This window comes from Pogoniulus pusillus, chromosome 25, assembly GCF_015220805.1.
Source record: "Pogoniulus pusillus isolate bPogPus1 chromosome 25, bPogPus1.pri, whole genome shotgun sequence".
Classification (NCBI taxonomy): domain Eukaryota; kingdom Metazoa; phylum Chordata; class Aves; order Piciformes; family Lybiidae; genus Pogoniulus; species Pogoniulus pusillus.
Genome location: NC_087288.1, coordinates 3,812,027 through 3,831,544, shown reverse-complemented (window position 1 = coordinate 3,831,544; position 19,518 = coordinate 3,812,027). Strand labels below are relative to the sequence as shown.

The window sequence follows — 19,518 nt, the reverse complement described above, 5'->3', positions numbered from 1 at the left end:
GTTATCTCTGTGTTGTTGGTTTTGTACATCTCAGCAAGCCTATGAGTGCAGCAGCCATCACCACTGTTTCCTTTTCACAGCCTAGCATCTAATTCTTCTCACCAAAATATCCCAGCTAGGCTCAAAGTAGCACATAAATAGACTGACTGGTCAGTCCACCTATGGTCAGGTGGATATTTAAGATAGGGGAGATAAATCTGTCCCTCAGGCTCTACAGGGAGCCTTGATAACAAACTTTGCCCACATATCTATTGATTAGACAGCTAAAATTAAGTGAAGAGCATCTCACCTTTCACCTCTTAATACTTGTCTTTATGTCAAAGAGAGGTACAAAGAGATTGCAGCTGCCACTCATTCTGGACTTGCATAGGCTTTGTGTATGAAAGCATACTTGTTGATAGTTTTCCTTAAGCAGACCTGATTTAAACCCCTTCACTTATTTTTCTTACCTCCCTTGCAGCCTCTCCCTTTAAGCCTCCTCGAAACCTGAGAACTTCTGATTCGACTATGTCAAGCTTCCGAGTGACCTGGGAGCCAGCCCCAGGAAGAGTGAAGGGGTACAAAGTAACTTTCCACCCTACTGAAGATGATGGGAGTCTTGGAGAATTAATTGTGGGACCATATGACAGCACAGTGGTATTGGAGGAGCTGAGGTATGATAAGAATTAATGTCTCTTATTAACTTTAACTTTACCATAGGCTTTTGTTTGTCATCTGGATTGAAACACCTCCCAAATCTACTGCAAGAAAGGAATTTTGCCAATAAATTAGGAGTATTTTTTCCATGCAGACTCCAAAAGAGACCTGGCAGAGCTCTCTCTGATTCTTTCACATTCTTTGTGGTGTACTTAGGGAGTGAGAATTGTTACTGCTTTGTGATCATGAAGAATTAAGACTTGTTTTGTTCCTGTTGTGGATGACTTATTCCTAGTTAATATTGCTGGCAACTGTGGACCAGGCTGCCCAGAGTCTCCTTCTCTTGCAACTTTCAAGACCTGTCTGCATGTGTGTGTGGGTCACCAGCCCTAGGTGATCCTGCTTTGGCAGGGGATTTGGACTAGGTCCCTTCCAACCCCTGGCATTCTGTGGTTGTATGAAAAGTGGAGCAAACCTCAAGGAAGTGAACACTTTAGTTTTTCTCACAGGAACCAAAGGAGGCAAAGATGTGGGCAGAGGCTGTGTTCTGCATTTCCAGTATGAGAAAGCTAATGGGATACTGGAGAAAGGTGGAATTTCTAAAGTGTCCTCTTAAAAGTTCCTTCATGTTTGTTTCAAAGAAACTTAGTTTGGTTCTTCATGCATTTTCTCAAAGGCCTGGATTTGTACAGTGGGCTTCAGACCGTGTCAAAATCTGTCATGCAAACATACTAAACATTTAAAATAGCATCATAGAAGATGTAGAACCTTAGAATCACAGAATGGTTTGGGTTGGAAGAAACCTTAGCCAGCATCTAGATCCAGCCCCCTTGCCATGGGCACAGACATCTTCCACTAGACCAGACTGGCCAAAGCCTCATCTACCTCTGGCAGTGAAAACTTCAGGGATGGGCTTCCACAACCTCTCTAGGGCAACTTGTTCCAGTGTCTCACCACCTTTGCAGTGAAGAATTTCTTCTAATATCTAATCTAAATCTACCTTCTTTCAGCTTTAAGCGTTTAGCCCTTATCCTATCACAACAAGCTCTTGTAGAAAGTCTTTCCTCAGCTTACTCATGGGCCCCTTTTAGGTACTAGAAGATTGCCATAAGAGCTCCCCAAAGTCTTCTCCTGGCTGAACAGCCCCAACTCTCTCAGCCTGTCTTCACAGGAGAAGTGCTCCAGATCTCTGATCATCTTTGTGGACCTCTGGACTGACTCAATCAGGTCCATGTCTTTCTTAGGCTGAGGGTCTCAGCTCAGCTTCTGACTCAACTAAGTCCCAAGTTTTGCCGAGTTACCTGTAGAAGCTTTTCTTGCTGTTATTCACATCTTTGGCCAGATTTAATTCTGTCAGAGCTTTAACTTTCCTAACCTAATCCTCATCTGCTTGGACAATTTCTCTGTATTCCTCCTAGGCTACCTATCTTTCCTTCCATCTTCTGTAGGCTTTTGTGTCTGAGTTTATCCAGGATTTCCTTGTTATTCCTGCAGACCCCTGGCACTTTACCTGATCTCCTCTTTGTTGAGTTCCCTCACTGCTGAACTTTAAGTCTCAATTTACTTGACAGAAGAATGAATTTGAGTATAGAGTCTAGAACCAGCTTTTAAATCACTGAAATGTCATTGTCTTGTGGAAGAGTTGGAATGGGCTGCCCAGGGAGGTGGTGGAGTCACTGTCCCTGGAGGTGTTCAAAGAAAGCCTGGATGAGGCATTTAGTGCCATGGTCTGGTTGATTGGACAGGGCTGGGTGATCTTGGAGATCTCTTCCGACCTGGTTGATTCTATGATTCTATGATCTCAGGGCTTCAAATATCAGCACCTTCTTTTCCATGGGGGATTTCTTTTTTCTCCGGGGATGTGATAAGTGGAGTGTCAGCATTTAGCTAGCCAAGAGGCTTTAGTCACAGTACATCTGTTTAACTATTGCAGGGCAGGAACTACCTATAAGGTAAATGTCTTTGGAATGTTTGATGGAGGAGAGAGCAACCCCTTGGTTGGACAAGAGATGACCACCCTTTCAGATACTACTACGGAGCCATTTTTATCTAGAGGTAAATGTGACTGAACTGAGGGAAAGGCAAAACTTGGCTTTGGGATGAAACAAAAAGGCCCAAATTTGCCACCATTTCCCTATTGCTTTCCTAATGCATGCAAATATTTGTTTACAGGATCCAGTATGCTCCCTGTCCTGCTGACATAACCCTTGATCTTAAGCATGGCATGCCCCAGTTCATGATTTTAGTCCTCTGCACCCTTTAGATGGTGGTACACAGATGATAACTCAGGCAATCCATGTTTTGCTGATTGCTAAAAGCCATCTGCGTTGCATTTTCCAGCCGTCCACATCTGTGTCAAATCATGAGGTCAAATTCTTGAACAGAGATCATAGCTCATCTACAGGGGTGTTCACAGGAGTAGAACAAGGAATTTTAAGCAGATCTTTAGCCCTTTGCTTGGCCTTATATGGTGACTTTTCTTTTTTTATGACTAAGATGATATAATGAACAAAGCTCTGATCTCTGGGAACGTCCCAGTGTTATTGTGCATTATTTGAGTTTATATTCAACACAGCCATTATTTAGTCTCTTGGGCTTTTTTTACTACAGAAGGAAGAGATTTAGTTCAGCATTGCAGTTGCTGAATGCTCTCCAATATCTGTCTGGGAGATTCTCCCTGTGAAGCTCCCAGTCAATGTTTCTATGAATGCTGAGACAGCAGCTCGCTTGGTGTGGTGAATAGGCTAAGAGCTGTGCCCAGCATACTCTCAATTAGTAGTAGATGAAGAGAGTTTCAGGGCTCAGTCCTCCTTTACAGAAAGCACAGAGAAGCAAATCTTTCCTTCTGAATAGCCAAGTGTATGCACAGAAGTAAATAATTTTCTGCTCTGCTGTTTAAAGGCTTCTACAACTACTGGAGAGAAGTTGATGAGGAGAAAGAACCTAACTACAAAGGCCTTTCACACCTAAATAATGAAAAAAAATATATCTAGCAGCTGGCTCTATATTCTTTTTGCCTTAACCTCTGTGATGCCTTATTTCCACAGTTGGCTGTGTGAAAAATACCTCATGTAGCTTTATTGACAATATTTTTAGACCCCCCTTAATTAATTTCTGTCCCACTCAGTCTCATACAAGAGGAAAAAACTGAAAGAGAAAATACATACCAGGCCATCAACTCCAGTAGAGTAAAGCTGTAATAATGCTAGCAGAAAAAAATTACTGCTCCAAGTGGTTGGTTATTTTTTGTTATGGCAGCTGTCATTCCTGTGTTCAGTGGTATATTCTTTCAGCTAATTAGTTTGATGAATGCATGGATTTGAGTCATGGCTAAATGTGAAAACTGAATTTTATACCTGGAACTCTAAACGTAATAGTAATATTATTTATTAATAGTGGGAGGGAAAAATCATCCCTAGGTCTGGTGCCTTTGCTAGAATTTTCCATGTGGGGAGCTGGAAGAAAACTAAAAGTCAACATAGAATTTAACTTTTATACTGGGCATGAAACTGATTTTACCTTCCACATTAAAGGTATGCATGCAAATTTTTTTGAACTAACATGGCTGTACCTAAACCTTGCTCCCTACTGATTTGATGTTTGTGTCCTGACTAAAGAATAGATCTGTATTTTCTATGCAGAAGAGGATCAATGCTTTTAACCCCCAGGTACATGGAATAGTTATATCCCTGAGTCTCCAATGTTGGATCAGTTGTGTGGAACATAAATGAAATCACAATATCTTTCAACTCTGATGAGTGTGGCTGATTTTTCTCAATGGGATTTCTTCCATATAAAGACCAGAAGCTCTGATGGCAAGAAGCCAGAAAAATTGCAGCTGGTAACACAATCTACAGGAAAAATAAAAGAGAGAGAGAGAGCAAGGATATATATTTTTTTTAATTATATTTTTTTTGTGTGCAAATGATTGTGGATAAACCAATTGTGCCTCTCTGTTTTGTATAAATATGTTGTGATTTTCCTTGTGATGAAAGCAATATGATGCATATTTTGTTCTGTAATTTGTAAAGTGAAATAACTGAAATAACCTCTTACCTTTGCAGAACGTAGCAGCTTTATATAAATGTTTGTCCTTTTCCTCTCTCTATCTCTTGACCTCTCTTTATGTTTGTGCATCTTGTCTAGATTGTGTTTCTCTCTTCTATGTGCACACCTCTATGCCATCTGTATCACTATGTCCTTTTTCCCCCACCCTGGGAATTCAGAAATGCTATTTATGTGAAAATGGTTGTAATATACACTCTTAATTCCCCTGTGACACAGTTGAAACTTAAGCATTAGTTAAACTACCCATTGAAAATGAAAATACTTCAAATGTGGATAGTCTGATCAGAATAAATTTGGGTGCTGCTCACTGCCTTGTCAGGGGTTAGTTTAGCGGCGTTTCACCAAACCCTCCGAAACCAAAGCAGACAATGGCACCACAGCAAAGACTAACACTGGCCCTGACATTTCCAAAGCCTTATTTATAAAAGGAAACATACATGAATAAATTTAGACAGCTTTTGCCATGGAACCAGTGACTAGTGAGTAACATCCACAACTAGGTCATACTTGACAGAGCGCCAGCGAATAAAAACTAGAGATGTGTTGGAAGCTAACTTGTGACATATGCCATAGAAAAGGATGGGTAAGGAAAGCTAGCACGCTAAGGCTTTCTTTTTTGTCTGGGTGAAAACTGGCATGCTCAGGCTGTATTTGTTCTGGTTGGCATGGCAGGTTTAGAATGTAGGACCAGAGCAGAAGCTGATATCGTGCTGCTGGTGGATGGCTCATGGAGTATCGGCCGGCCCAATTTTAAGACTGTCAGGAACTTCATTGCCCGCATCGTTGAAGTGTTTGACATCGCTCCTGACAAAGTGCAGATTGGTAAGTCCTCACAGCTGAAGGGAAAATAAGGCATAATTGCTACACTGCCACAAAATAACTGAATAATCATGGCTTTCCCTCCCCCCCTCCTCCTCAGGTCTTGCACAGTACAGTGGAGATCCCAGGACAGAATGGAATCTCAATGCTTACCGAACCAAACAGGCTTTGCTGGAGGCTGTAGCAAATTTACCATACAAAGGAGGCAATACTCTAACAGGTATGTGGAAATTGCCACAAGTTGTGCAATGGAAGGTAGCAGGAAAAAATTGTTCACAGAAAACAGGACTTGAGCATCTCCCTTAAGGAGAGAGACTGAAAGCCCTGGGGCTGCTTAGTCTGGAGGAGGAGAAGGCTGAGAGGAGATCTGACCAGTGTGTACAAATATCTGAGGAGTGGGTGACAAGTGGATGGGGCTAATCTCTTTTAAGTGGTGCAAAGTAATAAGACAAGGAGCAATAGCTACAAACTGGAACACAGAAGGTTTCAGCTCAACATGAGAAGAAACTTCTTTAGAGTGAGGGTGACAGAGCCCTGGAGCAGGTTGCCCAGAGAGGTTGTGGAGTCTCCTTCCTTGGAGACTTTCAAAACCTGCCTGGATGCATTCCTGTGCAAACCACTCTAGAGGACCCTGCCTTGGCAGGGCATTTGGACTTGATCTCTGGAGGTCCCTTCTGACCTCTGAGGCTCTGTGATTCTGTTCTGTGAAGGGGCTTCAAGCCCTGGAATGTGCTGTCCAAGGAAATGGTGGAGTCACCATCCCTGGAAGGATTTAAAAGCTGCATAGATCTGGTGCTGCAGGATGTGGTTAAGTGGTGGACTTGAAGGTGTTAGGTGACAGTTGGATTTGATGATGTTAAAGGTCTCTTCCAACCAATATTATTCTGATTCTATGTTATGCTGCTAGAATTTTCCTTAAACTCCAGTAGAAATAATTCTCGTAGCTGACCCCAGTACTATTCAGTGAGGTCACATCTGTCCATGGCAAAAGTGCTTTAACAGTTCAATTCACTGTGTTTGGAAGTGAACAGACATAGCTTAGATGTACAAACTCAGTCTGGAGACATGTGGTGGAGAAGAGTTTGGTTCAAGCTCCCCTGGTGCAGTCTGAGGCCATTTCCTTTTCATCTTTCACTTGTTCCTAGGGAGACCAACACCCACCTCACTCCAAGCTTCTTTCAGGTAGTTGTAGAAAGCAAGGTGGTCTCCCCTCAGTCTTCTCCCACAACCACACTTCTCTCAGCTGCTCCTCAAAACCACCCCACATGTAAGACACAATCAGAACTACAATGCTAGAAAAGTCAAACTCTGCTCTGGGAGTTTAGTTTCCTGCTTTGGCAGGAGGGTTGGACTCTGATCTCTGGAGGTCCTTTCCAACCTCTAACGTTCTGTGATTCTGTGATTTCTCCTAATGAAGAGCTTGAGTTGCTGTTGAACATATGAGAAGAAGAAAAGGCAGTTCCATATCAGGGTTGGGTTGGAGAGAGGATGAATATTCAGGTGGGAGTCTGGAGAAGGTCAGATAGGAGAGTGATGCATAAAAGCTAAGAGATTGGAGACTCAAAGACAGCTGAAATAGTATCAGTTGCTGGTAAGCCTAGCTGGTGGGCTGCAGCTGAATTCTGAGTGCAAATAGAAGGAAATGAAGACAGACACAGACAGCTGGGGCTGTTCAGTGTGGGGAAGGGAAAGCTCCAAGGAGACCTTATTGTGGCCTTCCAGTATCTGAAGGGTGCTACAAGGATGCTGGGGAGGGACTGTTCAGAATGTCAGGTAGTAAGAGGACTGGGGGGAATGGAGCAAAGATAGAAGTGGGTAGATTCAGACTGGATGTTAGGAAGAAGTTCTTCACCATGAGGGTGGTGAGACACTGTTAAGAGGTTGCCCAAGGAGGTGGTGGAATCCTCATCCCTGGAGGTGTTTAAGGCCAGGCTGGATGTGGCTCTGAGCATCCTAATCTAGTGTGAGGTGTCCCTGCCCATGGCAGGGGGGGTTGGAACTGGATGATCCTTGTGGTGCCTTCCAACCCTGACAATTCTGTGATTCTGTGAAATAAATTGTGACATGAGGTCAGGGTGAAGTCACTAGGATGGAACACTCTGCTTCACCCTGTCTGCTGTATGCAAACAGTCTATAGTGAGGGTTACCTTCTTTGTATCATGCCAGGAATGGCCTTGGACTTCATCTTAAAAAACAGCTTCAGACAAGATGCTGGCTTGAGGCCCAGAGCTCGCAAAATTGGGGTTCTCATCACTGATGGCAAATCACAAGATGATGTCGTCACCCCTTCAAGGAAACTCAGAGATGAGGGCGTGGAACTTTATGCAATTGGTAAGTATTACACAAAGAGGTGGCCTGTGCCCACCCAACCCCCTCCTGCCCATCTGCTAAACTCACAGAGAAGTTTCCACACACACATAAGCGCTTAGAAGGGTGTTCAAAGAATGAGTTCAGGGACTGGAGTTCACAGCATTATATTTCATGGCCACTGTTTCTAACAAGTTGTTTTTCCATTTCTTTTCTCTCAGGTATTAAAAATGCAGATGAAAATGAATTGAAGCAGATTGCCACTGACCCAGATGACATCCACGCTTACAACGTTGCAGATTTCTCCTTCCTGACTAATATTGTTGATGATGTGACCACAAATCTGTGTAACAGTGTGAAAGGCCCAGGTACATCACATTTGCAATTTAATGTGCTCTTTTCCCATTTATGTGCTTGCCCTGCTAATTCCTTTTTATTGCATGTTGGGAACACTGTGTAGCCCTGGGCTGTTTTTTCAGCTGTTGCTGCGAGGAAGCTGTGCAGACCACCTGGACTACCCCACAGGGGTCCTTCCTTTCCTTTCAACAATGACTGTTATACCTAACACAGCATGACATGGCTGGCTGTGCCAGGAAGCACGTTGCTCAGTGGTGTCACCCTGTTGCTCACTGTGGCATGGTCTTTCATGATACTCATCAAATAATTCAAATTTCAGCAGTCTTTTTCTGTCCAAGTGTTAATGTCTGACAGCCCCAAAGCAAAGCCAAGCATAGTAATGCTAGCTGATGGCTCTCCACTGAAGCATTGGTGGTGAATTGGAAGCACAGGAACATCCAAGCTGGAAAAGACCCTCAGGATCACCAAGTCCAATCTGTAACTCTACAAGATTCACCTTAAAACATAACCCTAAGCACCGCATCCAAACAACCCTTAAACACATCCAGGGTTAGTGACTCAACCATCTCCCTGGACAGCCCATTCTAGTCCCTGACCACTCTCTCCATGAAAAACTTTTTCCTAATGTCCAATCTAAACCTCCCCAGCCTCAGCTTGAGGCCATCCCCCCTTGTTCTGTCTCCAACTACCTGTGTAGGTGGAATAGGAATGGAATAGGAGAGACAAGGAGCTTGTTTGGTCTCAAGAGTGTGATGGTGAGCTGCTTCCTCACACAGTTACTCTAAGAATTCCCTAGGAAACAGAAACATAAGCAAGTACTTAAACTGGGGTTTATTTTTCATTTGTTTGGGTTTTTTCTTTGTTTTGTTTTCTTTTTTGTTTTGTTTTTCTTTGTTTTGATTTATTTTTTACCTAAGCAATTTATATATATTTATTTTTTATATATATATATATATATATATATATATATGTATATATATATATATACGTAAACCCTTTTTATTCCTGATAATATTAATACTTTGTTTAATCTGCTTCCCCTTGTAGGTGATTTACCACCTCCCTCTAACCTGGTTATCTCAGAAGTGACACCCCGTTCTTTCAGACTGAGATGGAGTCCCCCTCCTGAGAGTGTTGATAGATACAGAGTTGAATATTACCCTACCTCTGGAGGCAGCCCCCGACAGGTTAGCACTGAATATTCATCTCTCATATTGTCCTTATTAACCTTGGACTTCTCTGTCACAGTAATGTCATTTTGAAGTCTGTACTTGCAAAAAGGCTCCCAAGGCCAAGAGTGTGATGCCTTGGTAGGTGACAGACAACACTGCAAGAAGTAAGAGCATCCAGATGGGTTTGCTTGTTATAAAATCATGAGTCCAGAAGTAGAATGTATTTCTTCAAAACAGTTCTGTGTTGTTTCCAGTATTCCACTGCCATATATTGGTTTAAATAGGTCTGCAGTAGAAATTTTCTGAGCATGCTCATGGATAGGAGGAAAAGGACAGGCTCAGTGTGTTTTTAGCTACATTTTCTTATTCATTAGAAACCCTAAACCTGTAGGTGAAGCAGTTTGTGAGACAGTGCTTAGATTAACACTGTATGACTGTACTTTGTATCTGTGCCTAAGCACATCCTCTAAACTGTTTAATGCACAGCATCAAACTCATCTTGTGGTTGTTCTCCAGGCAGAGAGCCAGTAAGTGGCAGATGTTGAATTCATGCAATCTGAATTGCTCATCATTCTCCCCAGCCAGCCAGAGGAATAGGAGAATGAAGTTAGGCACCTCTATGGATCTGATGCCTGACTTCCCATCTCTGAATGTGGCTCTAAAATCTTAGCTCAGATTTGACACAAAGGGAATTTAGTCTTAATAAATCATTGCCTCAGGATCTGGCCTTTGGTTAGGGTTGGAGTAGCCATTTCAGTGCATGCTGACTCTGCAGCCTGACTGCTTGCCTGCCTTTCTGTTCTGCAGGGTGTTGTTAATGCCATGTGCTGTAACCATCTAAGTCACCCTGTCTCTTTTAAAACTGTTTCCCAAAGTGGTGATATGTACCTCTGGCACTTTCTTGATGTTGCTGAGTCATAGAAAAGCCTACACCATGTATGAAAGCACAGTGAGTGCTGCTAGATGTAACCAGCTCTACTGAAAACAAGTGTCTGTCTAAGGCTGCCCTGCAGCTTACTCTGCAAAAATAATAGCATACTGCCAGGCAAAATACAGAGGAGATTAAGACCATGCTTATTTTTAGCTCCATACCACTGATTTCTGACCAGTTTCACCAGGAATTATTAATATTTGCTTTCCTTAGGGATAAGATTACAAATGCATTTGTTGTGTGGTGCTTAACATTGCTTCTCTTTTCTGTAGTTTTATGTCAGTAGGATGGAAACAACCACAGTTCTGAAAGACCTGATGCCTGAAACAGAGTATGTTGTTAACGTGTTTTCTGTGGTAGAAGATGAAAGCAGTGAACCTCTAATCGGCAGGGAAACAACTTGTAAGTCAGAAACAAGACTTGAATGCTGTCTTAACAGCCAGTTTGGCATATGGGGAACTGCCCAGTAGAGCTTTTACTGCTATGGGCTTTTCTCTTAAAGGAAGCAAACAATTTAATTCAAATGACCAGGTTCTATTCATTGTTCAGGTCTTGGCTAAAAAGTTGTAGCAATGTGAAACACCCTGGGGCAGAAAATGTTTGTCCCAGCTTCTTTGATGTTCACAGCCAGGCTGGATGAGGACTTGAGCAACCAGATCTAACTGAGAGATGTCCTTGCCCACAGCATGGAGATCAAAATAGGTGACCCCTAAAGTCCCTTCCAACCTGAGCCTCTCTATGATTCTGTGATGATTCTTTCCAGGTTCATGAAGCACCAACTGTACAAGACTAAAGCAACAGACATGAATTATGAGACAGGCTTATAAATCCCTGAAACTTGCTCGTATACAAATGTGTAGTCCTTCATTTTCTCATGCTACAAAATGAATTCCTGCTATTAGCAGCCAGAATAGTACAGAAATTGAGTCTAATTTTAAACAATTAACAAAAAGTCAGCTTGACACAATTACGTCACTTCTGTGAGACATAGCTTAGCTATTTTGTTTCTATTATTAGCTGATTTCTACTATTAGCTGATTGATTTTAGGTATATTCATGTTGAATGTTGAGGATCTGCCCCTGGAGACATTCAAGATCAGACTCAGTGTGATCTTGGGCAGCCTGATCTAGTTGGAAGAGTCCTTGTTCACTGCAGGGGGGTTGGACAAGATAACCTCTGAGGGTCACTTCTAATGCAATCTGTGTATCTATGAATGTAACACAGGGTGACTTTGCTGCCTCCTTAATATCTTGAATGTTAGGTGTTCAAGTCTTTGCTTGTTTTCTGTTAGGCTTGTCATAAACCCATAAAGCATGTACATGATTTTTATGCAGTCTGTAGTAATCTTTAATATTTAGTTAATAATTTGAGAAATAGAGGGGGGGAAAAAAGGTACCAGAAATCCTTCCATAATTATATATGCCAAGGCAGTCATGTTCTGCTTCTTTAATATTTAGTTTAGGGGGGAAAAAAAGGTACCAGAAATCCTTTCATAATTATATATGCCAAGGCAGTCATGTTCTGCTTCTCCTTAGAACATTCAGTTGAGTTAATCTTGCTTTTCTAGAATACTTAAGTATCACACAGTATCACCAAGGTTGGAAGAGACCTCATAGATCATCAAGTCCAACCCTTTACCACAGAGCTCAAGGCCAGACCATGGCACCAAGTGCCATGTCCAGTCCTGCCTTGAACAGCCCCAGGGACGGCGACTCCACCACCTCCCCGGGCAGCCCATTCCAGTGTCCAATGACTCTCTCAGTGAAGAACTTTCTCCTCACCTCGAGCCTAAATCTCCCCTGGTGCAGCCTGAGGCTGTGTCCTCTCGTTCTGGTGCTGGCCACCTGAGAGAAGAGAGCAACCTCCCCCTGGCCACAACCACCCCTCAGGTAGTTGCAGACCTGAGTGTTCCAGAGCAGACTCATAAGGTGGTTGTAGCTGTGTAGCAAATCTGTAGCATGTGCAAAATGTGATGGCCATTACCTCATTCCTAAAGTAAGCACCACTTAAATACCACTACTTGTAGATCACCTTTCTACCACCCAAACTTCACCCTAATGCCCACGTGCAGTACTCTCAGTGATGCTACCTGTGATGTGAAATATGAAAGGTGAAGGCAACTAATTGATGTCTGTCTTCTGTTTGGCAGTGCCAATCTCTTCAGTTAGAAACCTGAATGTTTATGACATCGGCTCCACTTTCATGCGAGTGAGATGGGAACCTCTCAATGGAGCTACTGGTTATATGTTAACATATGAAGCTGTTAATGCCACAGTCCCAACCAAAGAGAAAGAGGTAAGAGAATTCATCTTCATTTTCTGTACTCCACCCAACATAGATGGCTTTTCTTAATCTATCACCCTGGTCAGAAGAGACTGGCAGGTTTTTCTTGCAGTGCTGTGAACTTACTGTGATATTGTATACAATGACATCAGCCAGGAAGCTGTAAATATACTGTGACTCTCACAAACAAAATTCCCTGGAATTGAATCACTGCTTGCTTTTCTGCCATTGCTTTCTCAGTTTCTAAACACAGGGTGTTCTTTCTCATGTGCAGATGCGTGTTGGACCATCGGTGAACGAGGTTCAGCTGGTAGATCTCATCCCCAACACCGAGTACACTCTAACAGCTTACGTCTTGTTTGGTGACCTCACCAGTGACCCACTCACCACCCAGGAAGTGACATGTAGGCAACCTTGATTTCTGCTTCCTAGTTATTGCTTCAGCCACACTGAACTTCCATTTGTTTTGTGGTTTAGAAGACTGCCTTTCCCATGTTCCCTGCATTTTCTAATGCTATACATATTCCAGAGATCTTGAAAGGGAATTTCAATTAAAAGGGACCAACTATTAAAAGAGGAAAGAAAAAGGATTGTTGGTTTTTTTACCTTGAATGATGAAGAGAGTTGTATTGACAATCTCAAGGTTATAAGGTTTTCAAAAACTCTCAGTTTTGCTTGCATGACCCTAGAAACCTAGTTCCCAAATTCATTCATTCTTCTGGAAAATGCCAATGGAACACACCACACTGAGAAGAAATCTGATCTAAAAGTGACCTCCTGTTTTTTAAACCTGCTGTTAAATATCTTTTGTTAAGCATTTCCTACTGGCAGAGGCACGTTTCTGGGCTAGGTGCATGCAGTAGGGATAGTCTTATGTACTTCATAAATCTTAAAGCCTTAACTGCACAGGAAAAGTGGCTGTTGTCACCAGCAGTTATGATCTTAAGCAATGACTCTTCTAAAATGGTTGTGCTCATAATTTACAAAGGTGAAGCTGCCACATTTTAAATCCATTTTACTCATAGGTGGGATCAAACCTCTTAATTGTCTCACCTAGTGGCCAAAGCAATGAGCTTCCCAGAAACGTATTGCCTCCATTTCAATGAAATGCATGTTGAAACTCTAATTCCCTCCCTGAGAGACCTCTCCCTCTGCTGTGAAATGTGTTTTCACTTACTACTGTCGTTGTTTTCACAGTACCTTTGCCTGGACCCAGAGGCTTGAAAATTCAGGATGTTACTCACAGCAGCATGACTATCCTTTGGGATCCTGCCCCAGGGAAAGTTCGCAAGTACATCCTGAGATACAAAATAGCTGATGAAGCTGATGTGAAGGAGGTAAGTGACAGGAACATTTCTGAAAGCACTAGAAGCTAAGTGTCTTATTTTGAAGAGCTACATTACTGAACTAGTAATAAAAGTACTATTAGATGCCACCACTGAGAACAAAGACCTGATGGTTCACAGCGATTGCAGTCAGATAGGGTGTTAATGTCTTGGAAATTAAATAAGCATGAGATAGGTTTCTTTGTGCATTCCTCTTTTCCTCCTCCTTCAGAGAGGAAACATTCTCAGACTGACTGGAAAGCATGTCCAGAGGAGGGCCATGAAGATGATCAGAGGGCTGGAAAACCTTCTCTATGGTGTCAAGCTGAGAGAGTTGAGGCTGTTCAGCCTAGAGAAGAGAAGGCTCTGAGGAGAAAATAACAGACTTCCAGTAGCTGAAGGGTGCCTAACAAGAAAGCTGGGAAGGGGCTTCTTGCAAGGGCTTGTAGTGATAGGAAAACAGGGAATGGACTGAAGCTTGAGGAGGGCAGGTTTAGACTGAATATTAGGAAGAAATTCTCAATAATGATGGTGGTGAGATGCTGGAACAGGTTAATGAAGATGATCATGGATGCTCTCTCCTTGGAGGTGTTCAAGGCCATGTTGGATGAAGTCTTGAGCAACCTGGTCTAGTGGAAGGCATTCCTGCCTGTGACAGGGAGTTTGAAACTAGATGATCTTTAAGGTCCTTTCCAACCGAAGCTGTTCTATGAATCTATCAATATTATCCTGTAAATAGCCACTTCTGCACTCTGCCTAGCTGTTACCTTGCCAAGCTCTCAGAAGTGTTCACAATTAGGATGACAGGATTGTGGAATAAAGGAGTGTTAGCCCCTTTGCCCTCTGTCAGGGCATGCTGAAGGACTGTAGAGATGTACAAAACAGCTCTTGGAGGACTAAGTGTATTTTTGTAAGGTAGCAAGAATTTTCTGGAGTTGCAGGCTGCATCCTCACTTCTAAACAAATGAAACAGTGAAAGATCCACAAGATGTGCTCACGGGATATTAGGGGATGGAAGTGACCCAAAGAGAACATCCAGTTCAACCCCGCTGTCACAGCAGGACCATACAGTCTAGCTCAGGTGACAGAGGAATGCATCCAGACAAGCCTTGAAAGTCTGCAGAGAAGGAGACTCCACAACCTCTCTGGGCAGCCTGTTTCAGTGTTCTGTGACCCTTACAGTAAGGAAGTTCCCCCTTGTGATGAACTGGAACCTCCTGTGCTGCAGCTTCCATCCATTGCTTCTTATTCTTTCACAGGGAGCAGTGAGCAGAGCCTGTCCCCCCTCTCCTGACCCCCAGCCCTCAGGTAGTTACAAACATTGATTAGATTCCCTCTCAGTCTTCTCCAGACTAAAAAGCTCCAGGTCTCTCAGCCTCTCCTCATCAGGTAGTGTTCCATCCCCTAATCATTCTCATAGCTCTCCACTGGACCTTCTCCAGCAGATATTTGTCCCTCTTAAACTGAGGAGCCCAACAGTACTCAAGATGAGATCTCACCAAGGCAGAGTAGGGAGGAAGGAGAACCTCCCTTGATCTGCTGCACACACTCTTCTTAATGCACCCCAGGATCCCATTGGCCCTCTTGGCCACCAGGGCACATTGCTGTGCCATGGATGTCATCCACCAGCACTCCCAGATCCCTCTTCACAGGGCTGCTCTCCAGCAGATCACCTCCCAGCCTGCACTGGTGCAGTTTATTATCCCTCCCCAGGTTTCAGGACTCTCCACTTGTCCTCGTGGAAGCTCATTTGGTTCCTCTGTGCCCAACTCTCAATCTGCCCAAGTCTTGCTGTATGACTGCACAGCCTTCAGCTGTATCAGCCAAGCCTGCTAGTTTGGTCTCCTGTCTGAGCACGTTGTCTCCTCTCTGAGACAATCTGCTTTGCAAGGAGCTTAGCAGATAGCACTCAATCTTCAAGTGTAAATTTTAGGGGCAAAACTCAGTGTGGAAAACTTTTTCATTTCTTTTCCCCCCCAGCACAAGAATTTCTGCCAGTTCATAAAATGCAGAGTCCAAAACAGAGCAATTTCCACTGTTCTTATTTCCAGGTGGAACTTGACAGACTCAAAACCAGCACTACTCTCACTGACCTTTCCTCCCAAACACTGTATAATGTAAAAGTTGTTGCTGTCTATGATGAAGGAGAATCTCTGCCAGCAAATGCAGAAGCTGTGACTCGTAAGTTTTTCCTAATAGCCATTCTTGTGAGGGCTTTTTGGGGGTTGTTTGGTGTTCTTTTGGGTTGGTTGGGGTTTCGTTTGCTTGCTTGTTTTTCCTGTGTGGCAATGTATTATTGAGTTTAGATGGAACTGTGATTTGATTTGGCTGAGAAATATTTTACTTACATTCGTAGCATTATTTGCAATGGAACAATCCCTAGGGAATTTTAGGTGAGTTGAGTGTCTTAACTGCAGTGAACACTGAGCCTGCAGTCTGCAGAGGTGACAGATCAGCAACTGAAGCAAAATTGATTGTGTTTAGAGGCTGAAGGAGCGGCACAGACATAGAATCAGTAAGAAGATACAAGAGCAGAGGAAAGGTATAGCAAGTCTATGCAGCAATCTAGGAAAGGGAGCAGGAGCCTGGGCCATATGCTAGAGGATCAGAGAGACATGAATTTGCTTCTGATCCAGGGGCTTTGTGCCACGGAATGCTAAACCACACTGCAGCATTTGAATCATCTCAACAACTAGAGGTTAGCAAAGGGTGATGCACAAGTGGTGTGAGCCCATCTCCCTACAGGAGATGTGACAGACTGAAAGGAGAAGGTTGATGTCAAGGAAGTCCTCATCCTTATCTAGGGGTATCATTTAAGAAGACAACTAAGCAGAAGAGCTAGAATAAAAATGATCAATGTCACCTTATCACTACTCATCACTCTGACGTGAGAAAAGAGAAAATCAATGCCTGTGTTCCCTCTCTTATTTTACTATTTGATTTTACTTTACCTTTGCTTTTGCTTTATTTAGATTTTTAATTAAAATATATGTTTGTGTCTATTTTTTCCCTTTTTTTCCCCATTTTGCAGCCTGGTGTATTTAAAGATGCCTGTGAGCCTTTTTTGCTTGCTTTTGTGCTAACCATTCTCCTGTAGCTTTGTGTGAATGTGTAAGGGAAGAAGCCTCTGCCAGAGAAATTTATTTTTAGTTTAATTCTCTGCTTTTGCCTATTTTACTCATTTCTTCCCAGTAGCTATAATATCCTAACTCCTTAACCTCCAGCTAACCCCTGTGAATTCTTTCTAAATAAGTGCTTTAATTCAGTCATGACTTATTTGGCTTATATAAAGAATTTTAAGATCTGGGAGAAACTCTTGCAGGAGCTTGACCTCTCTGTGTGGGAGTTCATAATCACTTCTCCTAACTCCAAAGTGTATGAGCTGGGACTTCAGCTGTTGTGAGTAGGCATGAGAGCAGTGACCTCTACAGAAGTCAGTAGAGCTATGTCTGCTTTATCATGTGCTGACCTGTTGATGTGACCTTGAGAAGGATGGTTTGCTTAGTGTAGGTGAGCTGGGTTAGAGCATCTCATTGATGTGACCTTGTGAAGGATGATTTGCTTAGTGTAGGTGGGCTGGGCTAGAGCATCTCATTGATGTGACCTTGTGAAGGATGATTTGCTCAGTGTAGGTGGGCTGGGTTAGAGCATCTCATTGATGTGACCTTGTGAAGGATGATTTGCTCAGTGTAGGTGGGCTGGGTTACAGCATCTCATTGATGTGACCTTGTGAAGGATGATTTGCTTAGTGTAGGTGGGCTGGGTTACAGTATCTCATTGATGTGACCTTGTGAAGGATGATTTGCTTAGTGTAGGTGGGCTGGGTTACAGTATCTCATTGATGTGACCTTGTGAAGGATGATTTGCTCAGTGTAGGTGAGCTGGGTTACAATATCTCATTGATGTGACCTTGTGAAGGATGATTTGCTCAGTGTAGGTGGGCTGGGTTAGAGCATCTCATTGATGTGACCCTGTGAAGGATGATTTGCTTAGTGTAGGTGGGCTGGGCTAGAGCATCTCATTGATGTGACCTTGTGAAGGATGATTTGCTCAGTGTAGGTGGGCTGGGTTACAGCATCTCATTGATGTGACCTTGTGAAGGATGATTTGCTTAGTGTAGGTGGGCTGGGTTACAGTATCTCATTGATGTGACCTTGTGAAGGATGATTTGCTCAGTGTAGGTGAGCTGGGTTAGAGCATCTCATTGATGTGACCTTGTGAAGGATGATTTGCTCAGTGTAGGTGGGCTGGGTTAGAGCATCTCATTGATGTGACCCTGTGAAGGATGATTTGCTTAGTGTAGGTGGGCTGGGTTAGAGCATCTCATTGATGTGACCTTGTGAAGGATGATTTGCTTAGTGTAGGTGGGCTGGGTTACAGTATCTCATTGATGTGACCTTGTGAAGGATGATTTGCTCAGTGTAGGTGGGCTGGGTTACAGTATCTCATTGATGTGACCTTGTGAAGGACGATTTGCTTAGTGTAGGTGGGCTGGGTTACAGCATCTTACTGTATTTAGAAGTATGGTAACTGAGATGAATCTACTACAGAGCCTTCTCAATGCTTTGTCTGGGTAACTCCTTGGCTTAACTCTGTTTTGTACTTACTTTCCTTTTAGTGGAATACTTTTCCTTTTCTCCTAACAGAGCCTGTACCAGCACCAGTCAATCTCAGGATCACAGATATAACTACAAACAGTTTTAGGGGGACTTGGGACCATGGAGCTTCAGATGTGTCTCTCTATAGAATAACCTGGGGGGTCTATGGAAGACCAGACAAACAGGAGGTAAGAAGAGATGGTCACCGTAACATTTTGAGAGTGGTGTCTCAGAAGCTATACTTTTAAAACCAGAAATGTAATTAGTAAATGGTTTATAACTTAGAAAACCTCCTGTCATGCTCAACAGAAATGAAGTGAGAATCACAGAATTAACCAGGTTGGAAAAGACCTCTAAAGTCATTGAGTCCAACCTATTACCTAACACTTTCCAATTCATTAAACTATGGCACTAAGTGCCTCATCCAGCCTCCTCTTAAATGTCTCCAGGCCACTTTTGTAGTGATGCTACTGTGTAAAAAGTTACCCTGAACACGAGCTAGCAGTGTGCCCAGGTGTCTAGGAGAGCCAATGGCATCCTGGCATGGATCAGGAACAGTGAGTGTGGCCAGCAGGAGCAAGGGAGGTTCTTCTGCCCTTGTACTCAACACTGGTCAGGCCACACCTTGAGTGCTGTGTCCAGTTCTGGGCTCCTCAGTTCAAGAGAGATGTTGAGATACTGGAACATGTCCAGAGAAGGGCAATGAAGCTGGTGAGAGGCCTGGAACACAGCCCTGTGAGGAGAGGCTGAGGGAGCTGGGGGTGTGTAACCTGGAGAAGAGGATGCTCAGGGCAGAGCTCATTGCTGCCTACAGCTACCTGAAGGGAGGCTGTAGCCAGGTGGGGTTGGGCTCTTCTGCCAGGCAAGCAGCAACAGAACAAGGGGACACAGTCTGCAGTTGTGCCGGGGCAGGTCTAGGCTGGATGTTAGGAGGAAGTTGTTGGCAGAGAGAGTGATTTGCATTGGAATGGACTGCCCAGGGAGGTGGTGGAGTCACTGTCCCTGGAAGTGTTGAAGCACA

The 19,518-nt window shown here is 43.3% G+C and overlaps 1 protein-coding gene across 4 annotated transcripts in view; it reads left to right on the top strand.

The window, feature by feature from the left end:
* COL12A1 (collagen type XII alpha 1 chain) overlaps positions 1–19,518 on the top strand; it is a 126,782-nt gene that overhangs the window by 47,915 nt on the left and 59,349 nt on the right. For all 4 annotated transcript variants that reach the window (XM_064164218.1, XM_064164217.1, XM_064164214.1 and 1 more), the window contains 13 exons: positions 461–653; positions 2,570–2,691; positions 5,377–5,526; positions 5,624–5,743; positions 7,690–7,854; positions 8,052–8,198; positions 9,235–9,374; positions 10,563–10,692; positions 12,441–12,586; positions 12,849–12,978; positions 13,772–13,911; positions 15,951–16,080; positions 18,546–18,685. In XM_064164218.1, coding sequence (XP_064020288.1) covers positions 461–653; positions 2,570–2,691; positions 5,377–5,526; positions 5,624–5,743; positions 7,690–7,854; positions 8,052–8,198; positions 9,235–9,374; positions 10,563–10,692; positions 12,441–12,586; positions 12,849–12,978; positions 13,772–13,911; positions 15,951–16,080; positions 18,546–18,685 — 1,853 coding nt within the window. The remainder of the gene's footprint in view (positions 1–460; positions 654–2,569; positions 2,692–5,376; positions 5,527–5,623; positions 5,744–7,689; positions 7,855–8,051; positions 8,199–9,234; positions 9,375–10,562; positions 10,693–12,440; positions 12,587–12,848; positions 12,979–13,771; positions 13,912–15,950; positions 16,081–18,545; positions 18,686–19,518) is intronic.